Here is a 20,999-nt window from a genome sequence, read left to right as displayed (position 1 = left end):
AACTCCCATTTTCATCTCATTGTCCTCCATCAATTTCGACAGCCAAGGTACTCTCTCTCTCTCTCTCTCTAGATTTGATTTCATTTTGTTTTTTACCAAAGGCAGGCAATTCATTTCTACAATTAAATTTAAAAGTTTTGGAACTTCATCTGGGACTTGTTGTAGTTTCCAACATGGCACCTGTCATGCCTCAAGCTCTCTAGCTATCTTCAAGAAGGTATTTGGTCTACTCTTTAATTTCTTCAGTCCACTTTTGTTGAGCATTCAAATTCAATTTAATATCGTTTAAACCTAATCCAGATTCATGTTCAATCTAGAATTCACTTATATTTTGTTCTTGATTCCATAAATGAGTAGGTAAGCATAAATGCATAGTGACTGTATCAAACAACAATTTTGGCATAGACCAATGTCCAAACATATCAAAAAACTTATTGGTAGAAGTTGTTTGTAGGGTGGTTGGTGGAGGAGTGCAGTGTAGCCCAGTTGGGGAACAGGTTGAAGAAGAACAACGAACTTGAATGGATTTCAAAAATAGGTTGTGAAAATCAGTGATTTTGAGATGAATGTGAATGAGAGAGACAGAAATGGGTTGCAGTTCTTCTAACGGCAAGGAACGATGAAGGCCTCTATTCATGTTTTGTGCATTTCAGCCTTCCAGTTCCAGTTCCATTCTTGGGCAATTGCTAATTGGTCATCGTCTATTTTCTTTTATTTACTTATAGTTGATGTAGCAATCCCAACTCGTTCGCGCACGCCTAACCTGTGCCAAGATCCCTTCCCGTAAAAGCACTTTTTTTTTTTAATTCTTTTATAAAAAGAAAGGGGTCCAATATTAATACAAGTTATTTTTCCTGGAAGAATTTGAAGGAAAAAAAATGGGATTAGAATTCTACAAACTAGGGTTATTTTTTAGCTTTGAAGCTCTCTTCGACAAATATCTCACAAATTAAGTTGACTTTTGATCAGTAGACAACTCATGACAAAGTAATTGAATAATAGCAAGAGTAGGATCTATCTATTTCTTGTTTTAGACACATGGGATGCTACATCAGCAAGATAAATTTGAGGGATCTAAATGATAAAATTGTAAAAACCCAAGGAGCAAAATGATCAAATGAATATATATATATATATATATATTAAGAAGAGTTAGGGCCACATGTCCAAAAGTGACCCCTTCCCAAATTTATTAAGAAAAACCCTCACTTTCGGCGGAGGAATACCAAAATTACATAAGAACCAAAAAATAAATACAAAAAAAAATACATGCCTTAAAATAAAACTCCCTACCAACAACGACAAACCTTTAAACAATAAAACAACTTAAAGACCTCTGAACAACTTAATTAACTCTAACATAAGGCAAGGACAATTTATCCATGCGAATCAAACCTTTAAGAAATTTTGGAACATGTAACAAAGATCGCCAAACCAAGGTTGAGCCTTGAGCTCTCATTTTAGCTAAAAAATCAGCTGGTGCATTTCCTTCTCTATAAACTTGGTTAATAACAAAATCCCCACCTTCATACAGTCTCATAGCCTCCTCCCAAAAATCGTCCAAATAACAAACTCCACAATGCTTCTTCTAAACCCAAGATACACAAATCAAAAAATCAGACTCAATGTCCACCTGATGTAGACCCAACGCTCGACAATATTTTAACCTATTAACAATGCTTTCAACTCAGCATGCAAAATGTTAAGCATGCAAAACTACAAGACTAATTGTATAACTTCTTTTTGAAAAATGAAAATTCATAATTTTCATTAATAAATTGAGATTACAATATGACTCCTAGCTAGCTTGCTTTTCAACAAGAACCCTCATGTCATGGATAACAACAAGATAATCTTCCATCCAAACTTGCTCCATAGTCTGAAACCAAGCATTTGCTCATGTCTTGCGTAAAAGTACTAGAAGAATTCGTTGATCACTATTTTCGTGCTAGTGATGATATTGACTAAACATGAGCAAATGTTGATGAAACGCCGATAGAAAGACGCAAGGCTGTGGAAGGAATGTGTCTCATGCACATTTGTGGGTGCTGGCCAACCAAGGATGGCTTGCACTTTTGAAGGGTCAGTTGAAATACCGCTTGTATAAATTATGAAACCCAAGAAGAGCATTGAGTCTTGTGCGAAGCTACACTTCTTGAGGTGGATATAGAAACTCTCGAAATGCAAGACTTGGAGGCCTTGATGAAGATGGTGCAGATGGTCCATGTAACTGACACTGAAAATGAGTATATTGTCAAAATATACCACCACGAACTTATTGATAAAGGGTCGAAGATCTGCATCATGATGCACATAAAAGTAATGGGGGCATTAGTAAGCCCAAACGACATCACTAGCCACTCAAAAAGCCCCTCCTTCATTTTGAAGGCTGTCTTCCACTTGTCACCCACCTTAAGGCAAATCTGATGGTATCCACTCTGAATATCAATTTTTTAGAAGACCTTTGCACCATGTAGGATGTCCAACATGTCATCCAAGTGCAGAATAGGGAAGCGATACTTTACCATGATCTTGTTTATAGCCCAACTGTTGATGCACATGCGCCAACTGCCATCCTTCTTTGAAGTGAGCAATGAGGGTATTGCATAGGGGCTGAGGCTCTCACTAATGAACCCCTTGTCAAGTAGTTCCTGGACTTGTCATTAGAGCTCTTGGTGTTCTTTTGGACTCATTCGATATGCAGCCATGTTGGGTAACATGGCTCCAAGCACTAGATCCACAGCATGCTGGATGTCTAGCATAGGAGGTAGTGTGTGGGGTAGTTCTTCTTGGATTAGGTCTGAAAATTCTTCAAGGAAGCCACTAATTTCAAGAGGTACTACTCAGTTCAGGTTCACTCGCTTTGGTGACTAACACAAAGATGACCCCACAATCACGACTCTCTTGAGTGAATTTCTGAAGGATGAGCACTTGGTCCTCTCCCGTTAGAGCTTTGAAGTCATGGATTTTCATAGGTTGCAAAGTTACGTTCTTGCAAGCAAACATAAAGGAATAAGTATTTTTGTATCTGTCATACCTAACCCGCTTGTCATAAAGCCACGGCCTCCCCAATAGTATATGGCATGCTTTCATTGGTATCACATCACATCGTAGGGTATCCACATAAGCCTTCCCTAGTGAGAAAGTAATCAAGCACTGATGCTTGACAGGTATCGACATATCATCCACCCAACTTAGCTTGTAGGGGTTGGGGTGCTTCGCTATTGGTAATTTCAGTTTTTGAACTATGCCACTAGATATGACATTCGTGCTGCTACCATTATCTATGATGAGGTTCAGAGCTCTTCCTTGATGCTCGACTCATGTATGGAATATATTGCTGAGCAACAAGTCCTCCCCACTTGGTTCCTCCTTCTTGTGGCCTATCAACACCTCCAAATGACACACATAGGTAGTTTGGAGCCCTCCAATACTTGCTCTGAACTCTCTCTCTCTCCTCATCACCCAACTCAAAGCATGCTCCTCCCTCTTCGACTATACGGGGATTATCACACGTCAATGTGAACCTCTATTCTTGACTTGGACAGATTACGGCAAAGTGCCTTTTGCCTCCGCACTTGTAGCATTCTTTCGGCTTATTTTTGTTGTGGTCACACTCTAGTGTTCTTTTTCCTGGCATCACATAGCTCCAGTTGGTGGTCCGATCTACTAGTCTAGGCACTGTGGAGCTCTTGGGCGCGGATGTTCCCCAGTTGGGTGTTTGCTTTTGTGGTGTCGGTCCATATTGATGCTCAACAGGTAGGGCCAATTGGTAGGCTTCCTCAACGCTTAGCAGCCGAATGATGAGGAGTTCCCTTCGTATATTGTCTCACAGTCCAGCCTTATAGCGTGCAATCGATTGGCATTCTGTCTCGAAGACACAGCTGCAAATGGTAAGTTCATGGGACTTATTGGTGTATTCATCGACGGATGTACTCCCCTGCCTCAACAACAACAATTATTCAAATAACATTTCTTTAGAGTTGATCGGCAAGTATTTCTCTTGCAGCTTCATCTTCATCTTCATCTCCTCCAAGTCAGCAATAGGTGGTTAATGAAGTCGGTGCAACTGCTCTTCCACGCTTTGCCACCACACTCTAGCTTGACCCTTCAATTTCATTTTGACGAAGTGCACACGACGATCGGCTACTATCCCAAACCACAATCTCATAGGTTCTATCTATTTCTTGTTTTAGACACGTGGGATGCTACATCAACAAGATAAATTTGAGGGATCTAAATGATAAAATTGTAAAACCCAAGGAGCAAAATGATCAAATGAAAAAAAAAAAAATATATATATATATATATATAGAGAGAGAGAGAGAGAGAGAGCAAAAAGTTAATCATGCAAAACTACAGGACTGATTGTATAACTTCCTTTAATTTTGAAAAATGAAAAAAAAAATCATAATTTTCATTAATTAATCGAGATTGCATGACTCCTACCTAGCTTGCTGAAAAGAGCAAGAAACCTCATGTCACGGATAACAACAAGATAATCTTCCATCCAGACTTGCTCCAAAGTCTAAAACCAAATATTTGCTCATGTCTTGCATAAAAGTAAAAGAACTCGTTGATCATAATTTTCGTGCTAGTGATGATATGTACATGTATTGACTCAATGACACGGAAGTTTAACTAATTTCCAGATAATCTACAGATCGGGACATTAATTCATAACATTCATTAAGCTGGTGCATGTGTTTGAAGGATTTCCATGCAAATTAAGCATTATATTGACTAGACAGACCGCAGATATATATCGTCCTTTTGATTTGATATGATATAAGTACTACTCCATGAAGCCAAAAATCGCAAGCTAGCCGTGGATTTAAAAGAAAAAGGATCACTTCCTTCTACATAAAGGCACTATAATTTCAAGTTCTAGAAGTCAAATGGTCCCTTTATTTTTAATAGAAGCAACAATTTCAAATATGGGTTGAAAATTAGATAGAGTCACTTTTGTGTAGTCTATGTGCACTCCATTAATGTAATGGCTACATCGCTTTTTTTAATATAAAATAATATTTTGGCCAATCATATCAGTGGGCGCAAAGAGTGGGCAAAAATTCCGAGCATATATTGGCAAAAGCATACTTCCAAAACAAAATGCTTCCACGGCTATGTGGAATAAAGTCATCATCATGATTTATGTATGGAATGGAATGGATCTTTCATATTAAATAAAGATATTGACAGCAATATATATAATCATATATATGATTCCTATATATGTGCCTTCCAATTTTTTCCTATTTAAACCATTCAGTCTGCAGGTTCCTTGTGTGTTTCTAAGTGTTCATTTTGAGAGAGAGAGAGAGAGAGAGGATAAGGCCGAAAGAGGTGGTCCTAATGGCTTTCTCTCCATTCTCTCTGAATTTCTTCCTTTTTCTTTTGCTTGTAATTATCAGTTCATGTACAAAAACTTCAGCAAGATCTGAGCCAGCTTATACTGATGAAAGCTTGGCCCAACAAGAAGCAGACAGAGTGGATGGACTTCCAGGCCAGCCTTTGGTGAACTTCAAGCAATATGCAGGATATGTTACTGTAAATCAAACTCACGGAAGAGCACTCTTCTACTGGTTTTTTGAAGCAACAGACAAACCAGAAGGAAAACCTGTTCTACTCTGGCTAAATGGAGGTATGTGTGTGTGTGTGTGTGTGTGTGTATTCATTCAAATTTAATTTAATTTATGGAAGCCTTTATAATTTCTTTTTTCTTTGTTGTAGATATATAATCATCCCATATATATCTAATATATATTGTGTTTATGTGTATATATATATATTAATATATAATATAAATTATTAATATTAATCTCTTCCCATAAATATGTTTGTTAATTAGGTAAGCTCTCTCTTTCATCACCTGTTGTCGTTATTAGCTCATTACTATTAATTATCATTCGTCTATTAGTTTCCGTTGCTGTCATCATAACTCCGCGCGTACGCATATGGTTATCCTTCTTTATCCATATATAAATATAAATATATAATTTAAAGGTCAAAGAAAATGAAGTTTCGAACGATCGAGATGTTCAAATCATGATCAATCATGAATCTACTTGATTAAGTTCAAATGCATAAAATAATATAATAAGCAATTAAACATCTTAATTATCAGAACCACAAAATTAGCAGTACACATGGATCGTCTATGGAGACATTATATATATAGAGAGAGTAATGTTACATATAGTTGTGGACTGCACAAGTGCTGTGCAGTCATTTCGAAAAAGAGTAGAATTTATAATTAAAAAATTAATTTTTTTTTCACATGAGTCTCATATTTATTCACTTTTTTTTAAAATGATTACATGTTGTTTGCACGCTCACGACTACATCTATCATTTCTCATGTACATGTATTTACATGTAGCATATTTATATAGATGATCGGTTTCTTCTTCACTTTACGGAACAAAAAATATACAAAATCGTTGAAAGCAACGTAGAATATTTAGGTGTATTAACTACCATGTTTATCTAATTCAATATATATAGCTAGGCTGGCAAACCCTGCATACATGCATGCTACGATTAATATTTTTGATTACAATGTTCCTGAACACTATTTTAATCATGAAGATGAGACCACGTTCAAGCAATTGGGACTACCCTCACAATAAATCATAATACTTGAGATACTAGAAACCTAACCTTTTGGATGGCCTAATTATTAACTGGTCCATAAATCTGTAGACAACCATATATTCCACATATGGAAAATAAATCACACTACAAGAAGAAAGGGGAGGAAAAACCTGAAAAATATCAAGAGTTTAATGACCTGATGGCATATGACTCGGTTCTCCAAATGGAAAAACTTTAGATTCGAAACCTCCCACCTCCTGTATCAAAAAATAGACATGGAAAACCTTGAACCATTTATTATATATATATATATATACATATATATTGTATATGTATTTATGCATGTGTAAATATATATTCGAATCCCTCGCTAGATAAAAATTTTCGTCCCAAAAAATCAAGATCTTTTTTAAAAAGATTTTTACTACGAAAATGACTTTTGGAAAACATTTAGGTTGTAGTGCGTGAAAAAGCTAATCCTATCGTGTAACTCACATGCATTAATGGTTGGTCAATTGATCGTGGTAATTTAAAAATAATATTTTTCCTGTTTTGGAAGGCAGTAGAGTAATTCAATACATGATCATGATCGATCCGGTTGATTTTCAAAGAAGTGTATTAATCATGTATATATGTATATTCTCGTAATTAATCTATAAAATTTCAGGTCCTGGGTGTTCATCCATAGGGTTTGGAGAAGCAGGGGAGCTGGGTCCTTTCTTCCCTGAAAATGGAAGCAAACCAAAGCTAAAGTTCAACCCATACTCATGGAACACAGGTTGGTATCGAGCAGCTAGCTTGCTTTGAGACTAACAGCTTATACAAATTATATTAATACTACTCCTTGTGTTTTTTTACAGCTGCCAATTTATTGTTTGTTGAATCTCCTGTTGGAGTTGGGTTTTCCTACACCAATACTAGTAGTGATATCAACGAACTTGGCGACACTGTTACAGGTAATTCATTGCCATATAGATATACCATTTTTACATCCCATCCTCATGAGAAGTTGCTTTTCCAGTTCTGATGCATGGCTCTTGATTTGATAGCTAAAGACTCGTATACTTTCCTATTAAACTGGTTTCGAAGATTCCCACAGTTCAAGTCTCATGAATTCTACATTGCTGGAGAAAGCTATGCAGGTAATTAAAATCTTCTCCAGACAGGAATCATGCATAGATGGTATTCATTTAATGTAAAATATAGTAGATTTTAGTCATTAACATTGCCGATGTTATGTCCTTATCGTTATTTATGTTTCAGGACATTATGTTCCACAACTTTCTGAGCTTGTTTTCGAGGGAAATAAGAAAGCATCAAAGCAAAACTACATAAACTTCAAAGGATTCATGGTGAGCATACTTCCAAGAAAGAACATACAGGACAATAATTATATGTATGATGCATGCATGTGTATCATCAATAATCACTTACGTACGATATATATCTAGCTAGCTAGCATAATTAATTAAACACTGGCCGGCTCCTGATCATGATGTAAAATGCAGATTGGCAATGCGGCGATAGACGACGAAACAGATCAGACGGGAATGATCGATTATGCATGGGATCATGCGGTGATATCCGATCGCTTGTACCATGAAATTAAGAGCAAGTGCAACTTCAGCCAAGAAAACTCATCCATTGACTGCGATAAGGCTATGGAGGAGTACTACCAAGTCTATAATATTATTGACATGTATAGCTTGTACACTCCTACTTGCGTTGGAAACAATAGTAGCAACATCACAAGGCAGCAGTACCCTTCGATCCATGGTATCTCTCCCCATCACTTTTCTAAATTCGTAAGTTCTCTCAATCCTTCACTTGGTCGTGCAGTACAGTAATTATGATTCTAGAAAATAATCCTATCAAACAGTTACAAAAATATAAGAAAGCAAGATGATATGATCTTGAGGACTGTTAATATAAGAACATTATGATTTTTCTAGAGAATTTTTTATTGCATTATAGGATGGGTGGTACAAGATGATCAGATCACGGGCAGGTTACGACCCTTGTTCACAAACATACGCTACAGAGTATTTTAATAGGCAAGATGTTCAAGAAGCATTGCATGCCAATGTTACCAAAATTCCCTATCCGTGGATTCAATGCAGGTACATATTGTATAAATCCATGCATATATCATGAAAAAAACAAAAAAATCATGAACATGTGAAGGTAAGTATAATATTACCATTTGTATTGGCTAGCCAGGTATGAGCTAATCTGTATTAATTATTTTATGATGTACAGCCTGACCATCACGTTGTGGAAGGATGCACCAACCTCAATTCTTCCCACAATTAAAAAACTTGTCGATGGGGGTCTCCGCATTTGGATTTATAGGTAATCCAAAAATGTTGTGTACATTATTCATTCAACACTCTTAACTATTTACTAGTTTGTGGCCATGCAGTACAAGCTACTTCATATGTATGGTCTAAAATGCAAAGAATATTTATTCCTTTGGCAGTGGAGATACAGATGGAAGAGTACCAGTAACCTCGACCAGATACGCATTGAGAAAGCTTGGATTGCGTATTCTTGAAGATTGGACTCCCTGGTACAACAATCAGCAGGTAAATTTAGTTCTTGTTTTTTTTTACTTATAGAAAAAGTATATTAATTTCAAGAATTTTCTCATGTTTGGAGATAGAAACACATACGCTTGACTGGAATGTTTTGTATGTATGTTGGATTGAACAGGTTGGCGGTTGGACAGTTGTGTATGATGGGATTATGTTTGTAACCATCAGAGGTGCGGGTCATGAAGTTCCAGTTCTTGCACCTAAACAGTCTCTCCAACTGGTTACACACTTCTTGGCCAATCAGAAACTGCCATCTGCACCATTTTGATATTGCTAGCTAGCTAGTTCACACTGCTTCAAGTTTTTTCTTCCTGTATTATCACATCAGAAAAGAAAGTCCAACACTATCTGCATTGATTTGTCAATATCTAGTATACAGTGAATATGAAAGTTACAACAAACATGAGCTCCAAGGACTAATAAGCTCATTGGAAGCAATCACCTAAAGTTTAAACATGAAGCCTTTGACTTATTTTCTCTCCTTCCTCAACGGTCTATCCTACTTTACTAAACCTAAAAAGCTAGGATCGAGCAGCCCGCAAAAGAAGCTCGTTGCCAGCATCTTTTTCCCATCATAACCATATCTTCATGAGCATATAGGCCTTTTCTAGATGTTTCCAGTACTACAGTAGGGACAGAGAAAAAAAATTGCAGCATTAAAGAATATTACTCCTTGAATGGAGACAAAATGAGTAAAATATCCTCACTGAGAAAAGATGCCCATACCATGGGTTCCATCTGGGGAAGCTACCAAACTCTTTAAATAAGCAATTGCCATCCTCATCCTTGTAAGCATATCCAGCAATAGGAGTGCGGCAAGATCCATTTAAAGTGTTGAGAAAGGCCCTCTCAAAGGCAACTGCAAGTACTCATGAGGAAGTACTCTTGTTTCCTTATGATTCAATGAGATTATGTAATTAGCCTGCCAGGGAAAACTAACAATAGTAAAAAGAGTGGTTCCAAGAGGCAGAATGAAATATTTCCGACGACTGCTATAAGGTAATGCTTGAGAACAACATAAATCTTGAAATTAAGTTAGAGATCTAAATATATAACATGGAGTAATAAATAACACATGTTACCCTTTTCCATATCATTTTATAACTCTGTTTTCAATAAAGGGCGGTTATGTAAAATTTTATATCCAAACTAAAAATACCTTAGTACTTTTTTTATTGGCACCGGTGTCCAAGAACAAAGTCCAAACTAGTCTTGAGGGTGCACCTCAGTTAATTCAAGAGGAAACTCCCCCAGTTTGATGGCCCCTATAAATTGCATGCACCCAAGAGGATTCCAACTTTAGACCTGCAGAGAGCACACCACCAAGACCAAGGCCCAACCTCTAAAGAAAACAAACTAGCAGTTCCATTGATTTATGAAATCACTTCCGATTCTTTAATTGTGCAAAAGAGATACAAGTAACTTGGTGGTACGTGATTGGTTGATATCAAAAATATGCTATGAAGTGACACTATCACATTGGTTATTGTAAAATGGGTTGTAAAGTATTTGAACAAATATAATTATTCATACTACAAATACCTACCAAAACAAAACAAAACAAAAACACATTGACAAAAGCATTAGCAGCATTATTGCTGATATGAAAACGCACATATTGCTCCAACATAAATAGAATAAGAAGCACTCCATATCAGCATATTTTTTGACTGGGGTCTTAGAATGCATGTGCCCCTCACTCCTCAGCAGCATAAATTATACTAACACTGTATGCATGTCGAATCAAGACGAACACCATTTTCAGGAGATTATGCCTCTACTCATCCCGGAACAACAATATTTGTCTTTGCTTGTACATGAATGACCACACACTACTTAAATTGAGAAACCCCAACCATAAAAACATTTAAAAATTTCAGTTTTAATGTAAATTTTGCATTCCACAGATTTTGTGGCTCCCATTTTCCCATTCATAACCTGTATTGCGGCTGCAATATTCCCTCACACAATTTCCTATCTCAATATCCAATATTCAGGCCATATTAGATATCGTCAAATATGATTCACACTTCAGGAATTAAATTCCTCCAAGCCACTTAATCCAACCAGGCTAATTGATTTTATTTGCTCACAAATTTAAATGTTATGTGTTACACTTACCACTAATTGACCATGAAGTCATAACATTTGCCTAAAGTCAAGAAATAATATTTTGTGGCCAAAGTCAGAAGTTATGCTCATAGGATATGAAATATCTTGGTCAACTTTACATTACTTATAAAAAAATATCTTGCTCAACTGTTGGCATGATCATCAAAATCACTAAAACCAGTAACTTAGGCAAGAGTGCAAATAAACATACCATCTTATCATCATTGCTTCTACAGGCAATCCCAATTGCCCCTTGAGCAACTGCTGGAAGCATTTCATCAGCTGAAAGAATCAAGGTCACATTTTCTGTCATAGATATGCATATAAGACCAGCTAGCGCCAACAATGTTGCTTGAACTGCACCCTCATTTAGCTTTCTCAAACGTGTTTGGACATTGCCACAAAAATTTTCCAGCCCCTAGAAGTTGAAGTTAACCCAAAGCAAAAAAAAATTAATAAAAGGACACAAAAATTGTAAAATGCTAAAACATTTGAGAAAAAATATGGGGAGTTACACTATTCACCCACACAAATTACCATCTTTTTTCACTTTGCACCTTAAAAGACAAAAGTTTCAATTTGCAACCATCACAACTCATCTCAAACCAATCATTGATGGGACCCACTACTTTTTTAACTTCTCATAAAAAGTTAAAAGTCATCTCAACCTACTTCACCCATCTCAACCTAAAAAGTTAAACCCATCTCAACCTAAAGAAATTAAACCTATCTCAATGGGACCCCCACAAAATACTACTATTCACAACTCAACTCATCTCAACATCTAAACGTAGCCAACCTACTATTCACAACTCATCTCAAACTAAACACAACCTAACTACCAATATTTTTCAATTTTCACCATTAACTAAAATCTTATCAATAAGAGTATGTCACGCGCCCAATTTTTAGTACATCCTAACAGTCATATTTTAATCGCAAATTGAAAAACATAGAAGCCTAGGACGCAAATTGAGTTTTTTTTTGTAGTTTTGGGTGCAATAAAAAATAGGTAGTATTTTGTAAGTGAAGAATGTAATTTTTCCAAAACAATAATAAAGTCTAGATGCAATTGTATCATTAAGGGAAAAGAGGGAATTTTACTAAACAATATAAAGGGGATTCAAGAGTATAGATGGGAAGTAGATGAACTAATGGTGCCCTGAGAAAATAAAGATCTGAATGCAACAAACACTACCAACACAATATCGCCATTGAGGTAAACATGTGTAGGGGTAAGGGGCATCCAACAAGAAAAACCAACCACTTACAGGAGGGGAAGAAGAATGCTAACTCATATTCATCCAAAAATCCACGCACTAACAGAGTCCATCTTCATAGATTCCATGTTCAATAGCTTTAATATAGGAAACCCATGCAGCATTGCCACTCAATTTAGATCCAATTAATCCATATAACATCTAACTCCCCATTAAGATACTCCTACATATAGCATTAATAACAGCCACCATGGTATGCAAAATAAAAAATTAATTAATCACCTCCAAGTGTCTAAGCAACACAAAAAATAATCACTTACTAGTGAATGTTTGGAAAAAAAAGTTAATACAAATTGTCGTGCTAAGTTTAAACAATACGTGTCTCTGTAAGACTGTAACAACTGATTATTGGTGGTTTGTCTAACACTCCTGCCATAGAACTAGAGTTACAATGCAATCAGGCTGACTACAACAAACCAGATGGCCATTTTCAGACCTCAAGTTAATGCAATAACATCAAATTGACTATATGGTTCAATCAAGATATGCATAGAGCACAGAAATAGTATACTAACTTATATTGAGAGATGATATTTATGGAGTAATTGCGACTTTCTTCTCAGCAAAGCAGTACCAACAATGCTCCTAGCTGGGAGATCTGCTACCGAAGCAGCATTCAAGGAAATAAACGCATCTCTCACATCCTCACACTGAAGGTTACATGGTAAAATTGCCTTCTCTGGTAAGTAAGTTGGAACATCTTTCATTGAGTGGACAGCAATGTCAATTTCACAATTTATGAGCGCCTCGTCAATTTCCTTCATGAAGAAGCCCTTCACACCCATGTCTGCAAGTGGTGGCTTAGTATATTATTGCCAGTTGTTTTTATTATTACCATCTGTATTGCCCCCTCTTCACCCAGTTCTGAATGCGTTGCCATGAGTTTATCTCCTGTCTCATAAGCCTGAGCATGTCCTGCATATAAAAGAATATATGTAACACCCCTCAAAAGAATCACCAGTATAAGAATTGCAAAAACAACAAAGGAAGAAAAACACATAACCTACTATGCATTAGTAGAAATGAAGCAAATTTTGAGAATATGTCATTATTGTGGAAAAATATAAATAATTTGTTGCTTTCTCCTCCCATTATTGATATATAAGCATAAAATTTCCTTTCTTCAAAGATGAGAAGACACATCGTTTATGCACAAACACTAGTACAGTAAGTTTGATAAACCAACTATGAGACAATCGACTAGAAAAAGGGCAAGTAGAAAGCCCATACAACATTCAAAGCAAAGCCGTATATGTCACAGGGAACTCTGTTTTTGTCTGAAATTCTACAGATTGCAGATGCTCGATGTCTGCAGATCTATGATGCCATCTTGTATTTCTACTTTTCATACATTTTGATTTAGCGACAGCTATTCCTACTTTTTTATACATCTACCATTACCTTTAGGCTTCTGTTTTACCCAACCCACTAACCCAGCCACCACCTCTTGTGCCATACATACTCAACCACTACATTCAACAACCAAACACAGATTCATGCATGGACAGTCTCATATAAACACCCAAGTTTTAAGAACCAAACTTCAGCCACTGCCACCCACCCTGTCCCACAAAAAAAAAAAAAGGAAGAAGAAGAAAAAAAAAGATGTTGAGAGTTTATGTTAGAATCACCTCCTAAATGGTGAATTAAAATAAACCTAAAAGACAGAGAGAGGAGGAGAAAAAAACAACAACGAAACCATCACACCAACAAATAAATATTCGTCATTACAATTCAATCATGGACAAAATGAATAATTGACATAAAAATTTAAAATTAAAAATTAAAAAAAAATAAAAAAAGCTACTTGAAGGCCGGCTCTACAAAGCACACTGCACACTCGTGTACATGGCAAACCCGGTCAGGGAGCCACGTCACGGTTCCTGTCCAGTCCCAATCTTGAAGACCGAGATTTTATGAGCACGGATTTTGGGAAAATGATAGTCCTATCTCCTATTTACTTCTACAACCAGAACTAAAAAAATTATATTTTATCTGTTGTACTACCTTTCCTCTTTCTCAAGAAAATCCCATACCTAAACTTTTGAAGGTGCGCAGAGGGAAAACTTCAGTTCTCAAGGTTATCATTTTCCTTGATCATCGAAACATAAATAATGCCCCAAAAATAGAATTCCGTCTTCTTATTTTGTTCGGGGTATTCTTTTGGTATGTTGAAAGAACTAAACCTCTGCTTCTTTTTTTTCGTTACTGGGTCCATTTTCAGTTGATTTGAGTTCATTTAAGTGAAGAATCTAGCTTCTACCTGTATGAATTTGCCCATTTGTGTGGTTTTTATGTTATATGTTGGCATTTAGGGGTGGTTTCCTTATACAAAATCAAACTGTCTCATCTTATTTCATCTCATATAATTATTATAACTTTCTCAAATTTTTATATAAAATATAATAAATAATTTAATTTTTTTAAATTTTAAAATAAAATTGATATTAAAAAATTATATTATAATAATATTTTATTTAACTAACGACACATATTTTCTAAACTGTATAACCAAAAAAGGCAAAGCTGCCATCAATTACCAGAATAAAGGATTTACAGAAAGCTATGAGCATGTTTAGGTAATGGAGAAGAAAGTTGATATCAAAGGTTTTGAGTCTGAGACGCTCCGTGCAAGATTCCAGAAGCAGAGGAGAAAGTGGGGAAGAGATTTGTGTCCTCTGGGATGGGGCTTCAACAGAAAAATCGAAAAGTGGAAGGAAATCTTTTAATTGGGTTATTTTCTTTCAAAAATCTTTTTTTTGTTTTATTTTTAATTTATGAGGCTCGTATCATCCAAAGAAAGGAGAAAGAAGAGGATATGCAATGAACGTAACAAAACGCGCGTTTTACGTTAGCAGAAAATAAAAAAACAAAAAAAGAACCAATCCGGCAGGTGTGCGGTGTGAGTTCTCTGTATAGAAAGTTAAAGCTACATTCTGAAAGTTGGAGAAGGCACAGAGGAGCTGAAGGGTACCTTCCACGGGTGCCAATTCTGATGAGTGCAACCTTGGTCTTCTCGGTCTGCTGCTCAATTGTCACAGATTCCCACACCATGTTTCCTTGTATAATTACGAAGAAAACAGTCCTAAGGCAGGGCTAAGAGAACCCATAAAAGGCCTCCATTGTGCGTGTGTGAGAGACAGAGCGAGAGAGAGAGAGAGACGATAGGAGAAAAAGGGAATGTTTTTTATTTCTTCCTAATCAAGCTTAAGATATATTAATAGAGGAAAAATACAAAGTTTGCCAAGGATCTTTACCACTGTCAAGATACACAAGGCATTGCGGAATTGAATCTAAGGGTAAGTTTCCAAATACTAGGTTGATTGCTATCTATTGCATCACTAAGTGTGTACACCAATTTTGAGATCGATAAATTTTAATAAATGTCCAGTCATAATGATCTTTTAAAATCTGACAGATATCTGCAATAATCGAATAGATTGACTAGAATAGAGTTGAGTTTTGCTGATAAGACGGATTGAGCATTGCCTTCTATTATTATTTTCCCCCCAAATTACTTGCCATACGGATGATAAGCAGAGCTACAGAAGCTTCGGCTACCAACAGAATACGAGTATTGATTTTTTTAGTTATAATCTCCTGAATTTCTCCTAGGTGATTTCTTTGAATTGATGAGGCAACTGAAAAATTATCTCTTATCGCTGCATCGAAAGAAACACTTTGAGTTCCTATGGGAGGAGGGATCCAATTTAGTTCCAGGATTTTATGATATGTTCTTCTTGCCCATGCTTCCTTGTAGTTTCAGTAAATTATGAATAGTTGTTTTTTGAGGCCTTCCAAAGAGAAACCAATATTGTTGTGGACGATATCATTTCGTTTTCTCCAAAGTGTGTCCAGCAAAATTATCGCAAAAAGTTGAAAGTGGTGACTTTCCTTCCCCTGCAGTCCTAAAACCTTTCCTAAATAGATGATCATTCGTATCCAATCTGAGACGGATTTGATGGGCAAACGTGCTATATTTAGCAACTAGCTACTTTGATGTCAAAGAATTCAAACAATAGGACATTTCACAAATAGAAGAAGTAACGTCTCCCTTTCTTGGTTGCAAAGAGTGCAATCTTCTAAAGCTTTTTGCCGTATTCTTTCGCTGATCTTTCCCCTTGTGGGAAAAATATCCCAAATTATTTTTCATAATAAAAGGTTATGACGATAATGTATTTTTAAACTCCACAAAGGTTTGAAGAGGGAATTTTGGTTTTGCTGAGTTGTTTCTTGGAATCCTATAGATGCTTAGTAAGCTATTTTGACCGAGTATTTTCCACTGTGATTGAGAGACCACATTTGTTTATCTTCTTCTTGGACTCTTGTAGTCAGTGGAATTTTAAGGATTTCTACCATGCTGGTTTGGTCAAAGAAATTTTGCATTTTTTAGAAATCCCAGGACTTCAGATTATTTTTAATGAAATCCGATACTTTAACAGAAGGATGTGTAGATTCCATATTTACGATTGGAATTGGCTTAAAATCTTTTAGAGTTAGAATCCATGGGTCAGACCAAGTTTTAACTTATCGATCGTTAAAAATTTGAAAGCACCTACATTTGGTTAGAAGATCTTTAGTTCTTAGTATGCCTTTCCACATTGGAGAGCCTGATGGTTTTGGAGAACTCAACCAGAAGGAATTGTTTTTGAGTTATTTTGAAGAGATGATGGAATGCCAAAGCCCATTTATTGTGCCACTCAATTCCCAACCAATTTTGGCTAAGAGAGCTTGATTCATATTCTCCATCAATCTTATACCCAGGCCACCTATTGCTTTTGGTAGACATATCAACTTCCATGATTTCATAGTTAAATTGTGGGTTTTGATTTTCGAAAATCCCCACCAAAAACGTTTAAAGCTCTGATTGAAAGTCTTGCAAACTGACTTTAGGAGTTAAAAAGTGTTCATGTAATAAGAAGGAATGGTACTTGCCACTGTTCGTATCAACATTGTGTCCCTTGCTTGTGCTAGTAGCTTCGCCTCCCAACCTTCTAGTTTATTTCTCACTTTAATCAGTATATCAGCATAATTTTCTTTTTTGCTCCTGTTGAAAGATGTTGGAAGCCCCAAATATTTTATTCTGGCCAATGAAGCTTTATAAGGGAGCCAATTAGCTATGGCTGCTTTGTTTTGATTGCTAGTGTTCCATGTGATGAAGATTGAGGACTTTGAGAGATTTATTTTTTAGCTCGACCAGCTTTGATATTTTTCCAGGTATTCTGAGATAGCTTGTGCATTTTGCTCAATAGATTTTGCAAATATGATTGTGTCATCTGCAAAAAGCAAGTGAGAGATTGGTGGGCTACTCTTGCATATTTTGATCCCTTCTATCTTTTTTTTTTCTTCTGCTCTTAGTAGTAGTCTTGATAGAGCTTTTGTGACTAATATGAACAGGAACGGCTACATTGGATCTGCTTGTCTAATTCCTCTTTCTGCTTTGAAGAAACCTCTTGGTGAGCCATTTATAGTAATGGAGAAAGTTGTTGTGATGCATTCATTTATTAGCTTTATCCAACTACAGTTGAAAACCAGAGTATTCATTACAGCAAAAAGAAAGTCTCATTCCACTAGATTGAACACCTTTTCCATGTCTAACTTTACAACCATCAAACCTTTTTTTCCTGATTTCTTTTTTAGGTGATGGAAAAGTTCATGAGCAATGAGAGTATTTTCTTTTTTATTTCTTCCTAGAACAAAGATTGATTGTAAAGGAGAAATTATTTTGGGAAGCGATCATTTGAGTCGGTTCGCCATGATTTTTGTGATAATCTTGTAGCTAACATTTGTGAGGTTTATGGGATGATGTTGGCTTGGCGAGTTTGGGTTCTTAGTCTTGGGAATGAGAGCTATATTTGTATGATTCATTTGCTTTAGGAGCTTCCCACTTAGGAAAAAAATTTGTACTGCATGAACAACCTCTACTTTTATAATGCTCCAGTAGTGCTTGAAAAAGGATGCAGTCATACTGCTTGGGTCTAAAGCTTTGTTGTTTGGTATTTGCCTGAGAGCGCCAATCCGGAGTTTTGTTTAACATCTCATTGTCATCTTCAAAAATTTGCTTGTCGAACCAATCGTCCAATTAATCCGGAATTTGTGGCGTTGAAGATGTGTAAACAGGTTTTAAAATGATTAATGAAAGCTGATTCAATTACTAAAGTGTCAATTTACTAGTTAACTGGCCCCAACTTGATTGTGTTGATAGCATTTCTTCTTCGACGAATTGTAGTTGTCAAGTGGTAAAACTTTGTATTTACATCCGTAGATGTGAGCCAAGTGATGCGAGATTTTTGCTTCTATAATATTTCCTCATTTTCTCTCAATTTGTGGAGCTTGTTTTGCAAAGCTATTTCTGTTTCATGACTGCTTGGTGTCATCTCGTTACTTTGGACTTTCAAAAGTTCACTTTCTATTTGCCAGATGTTATTTTGAACGAGCTCGAAATGATTTGTATTCCAAACCTTTAGTGCTTCTTTTGTTGATCTAATTTTCTTGCAGAGAATAAAGGTTAGATTGCCTTGAAAATTTTTGCTCCAAGTTTCTTTTATTATAAGATGACTTAAAGGTCCTCGAGTCCAAAATTCCTTGAACTTAAAAGATGGGGCGTTACGAGGTGAGGCTGTAGTGTTGAGCAGAATGGGATGATGGTCCGAGGCTGGGGAAGCTAGGTGCTAAAGCGAGGAATCAGGGAAAATGAGCTTTCATTCTTTGTTTGCTATGACTCGGTCTAGCCTTTCTCTAATAAGAGTAGCCCCATGCCTATTATCAGTCCAAGTGTATTTAGGTCCCGAGTAACCAATATCAATGAGCCTGTTACGATCCATTAGAGTTTTTAGTCCTCTATTCAAATTTTGATAGAATGGCCAATCACCATAATTCTCAGACTAGTTTATTAAATCGTTGAAATCACCCATACATACCCATAGACTCGGGAATGGTTGATAAATGGAGTCAAGATGTGCCCAGAATTTTTATTTTTGATTCCTTTGCGCCGAACTATAAACTATGTGATGTGAAGGACTGAGTAAACAAGAACTGAAATGGCGTTAATATTAATATTTACAAGTTCTAAGTCTACTCCCGGACGCCACAGTAGTAAAAAGACCCCCTTTTTTACAACCAGCAAGATGAAAAGCAAAATGTTGGAAACTTATACTATTTACAACAAAATTGGTGTGGTCTTCTGACACCAAAGTTTCCGATAGAACGATGATAGCCAGCTTATATAGCCTAATATTAGGCCTTAGATTCCTAATTGCCTTGGGTCAGGCTAACCATCAGGAAATTTATGTCAATTTTCTCATTTATCCGTTGAAGGCATGTTGAAGCTTGCCTCAAGAGCTATTTTGGATTTGTTATGGGATTGAATGGCATCTGGAGTAGGGATTCATTTTCTCTTTCCCTTTAGACTTTTTTTCTTTTCCTCCTAAACCCGATTGCATGGAAATGAGAGTGAGTATCATTTTTTATTCCTTCGTATGGGTTGCGTGGTATTTCTTTCCTTTCGACTCAGCCTTCTCCAATTTAATCAAATTTTGTGACTTACGCTTTGGTATTTCTTGTTCTTCCAGAGTTTTTTGCCTTTTCATAGGGAGATGGCTTTTATAGGGTTTGAATGAAGGAAGGTTTTGTGAAGGGTCAGGCTCAACAATAATAACTTTCTTTGTATTTAAAGTAGTTGCCTCTTGTGTCTTCAATTCTTGTTTCTCTGGAAGAGGAAAAATTGAGACATCTTGAACTGATGGGCTTCCTATCGTGGTTTGAAGTTGCTTGGGAAATGCTATAACCATTTTTGCTTGATGTGTTTCCACCATGATGGGCAATGATAAGTTACAGGTTGATTGTGCATGAGGTTCTTTCTCAGATGATCCTTGAATTATCACAACTTTTGCCTGGGTTTGAATTGGTTTGCCTTGATGTAAGTTTGAGATGTTTTGTTGACTATTTAGGCTAAGTGAATCATTTCCCTCTGAAGAGAATGGCTCTATTTGCTACACTGAAAGGTGGGCCTTCATACGGTTGCTATCTTTGGGATATGAAGGAATGGAGGTTATGCAGGCTTTGTTCTTGGACTTCAAATCCGGACTGCTAAAGAAGAGTTGATGGGCTTCCACGTGATTAAATTGGGTTTGAGAAGGTACCCCTACATGGGCCAATTGAGGCCTAGGAATTTGTTTAAATTGTTGTTCCTTATACCCTTGTATGGCAGAGTAAATCTGCTTCCATTGTGCTCTTCAAGGTGCATTCTTCCTTGCAGAAAGTGACACCAATGTCGATGGAGTGACAGAGTATGGCCTAGCCATTAATTGAGATTCTTCCATAGGCCTAATTTTCACTCCTTCAATCAGAAGAAGGATATGGCTGCAGTATGGGTAATGGATTTCTGATTTGGTGATTGAGTCTACAGTGAAGAGATT

At 36.4% G+C, this 20,999-nt stretch overlaps 1 protein-coding gene and 1 pseudogene across 2 annotated transcripts; one reads left to right on the top strand and one right to left on the bottom strand.

The window, feature by feature from the left end:
* The first annotated feature begins 5,256 nt into the window (after positions 1-5,256).
* On the top strand, positions 5,257-9,662 carry LOC122311155 (serine carboxypeptidase-like 34). Of its 2 annotated transcripts, XM_043125587.1 has the most exons (10): positions 5,257-5,644; positions 7,264-7,374; positions 7,457-7,552; positions 7,646-7,738; positions 7,860-7,948; positions 8,105-8,401; positions 8,571-8,716; positions 8,856-8,948; positions 9,076-9,181; positions 9,309-9,662. In XM_043125587.1, the coding sequence occupies exons 1-10, from the start codon at positions 5,356-5,358 to the stop codon at positions 9,456-9,458; spliced, it is 1,470 nt and encodes a 489-aa protein (XP_042981521.1). In that variant the 5' UTR covers positions 5,257-5,355; the 3' UTR covers positions 9,459-9,662. The 2 variants fall into 2 exon arrangements, with proteins under 2 accessions (XP_042981521.1, XP_042981522.1); XM_043125588.1 differs by lacking the exon at positions 9,309-9,662 and having other exon boundaries at positions 9,019-9,162.
* LOC122310238 lies at positions 9,523-15,636 on the bottom strand (annotated as a pseudogene).
* Between the last annotated feature and the right edge of the window lie 5,363 nt (positions 15,637-20,999).

This window comes from Carya illinoinensis, chromosome 5, assembly GCF_018687715.1.
Source record: "Carya illinoinensis cultivar Pawnee chromosome 5, C.illinoinensisPawnee_v1, whole genome shotgun sequence".
Taxonomy (NCBI): domain Eukaryota; kingdom Viridiplantae; phylum Streptophyta; class Magnoliopsida; order Fagales; family Juglandaceae; genus Carya; species Carya illinoinensis.
This window is presented reverse-complemented; position numbering and strand designations above follow the sequence as displayed.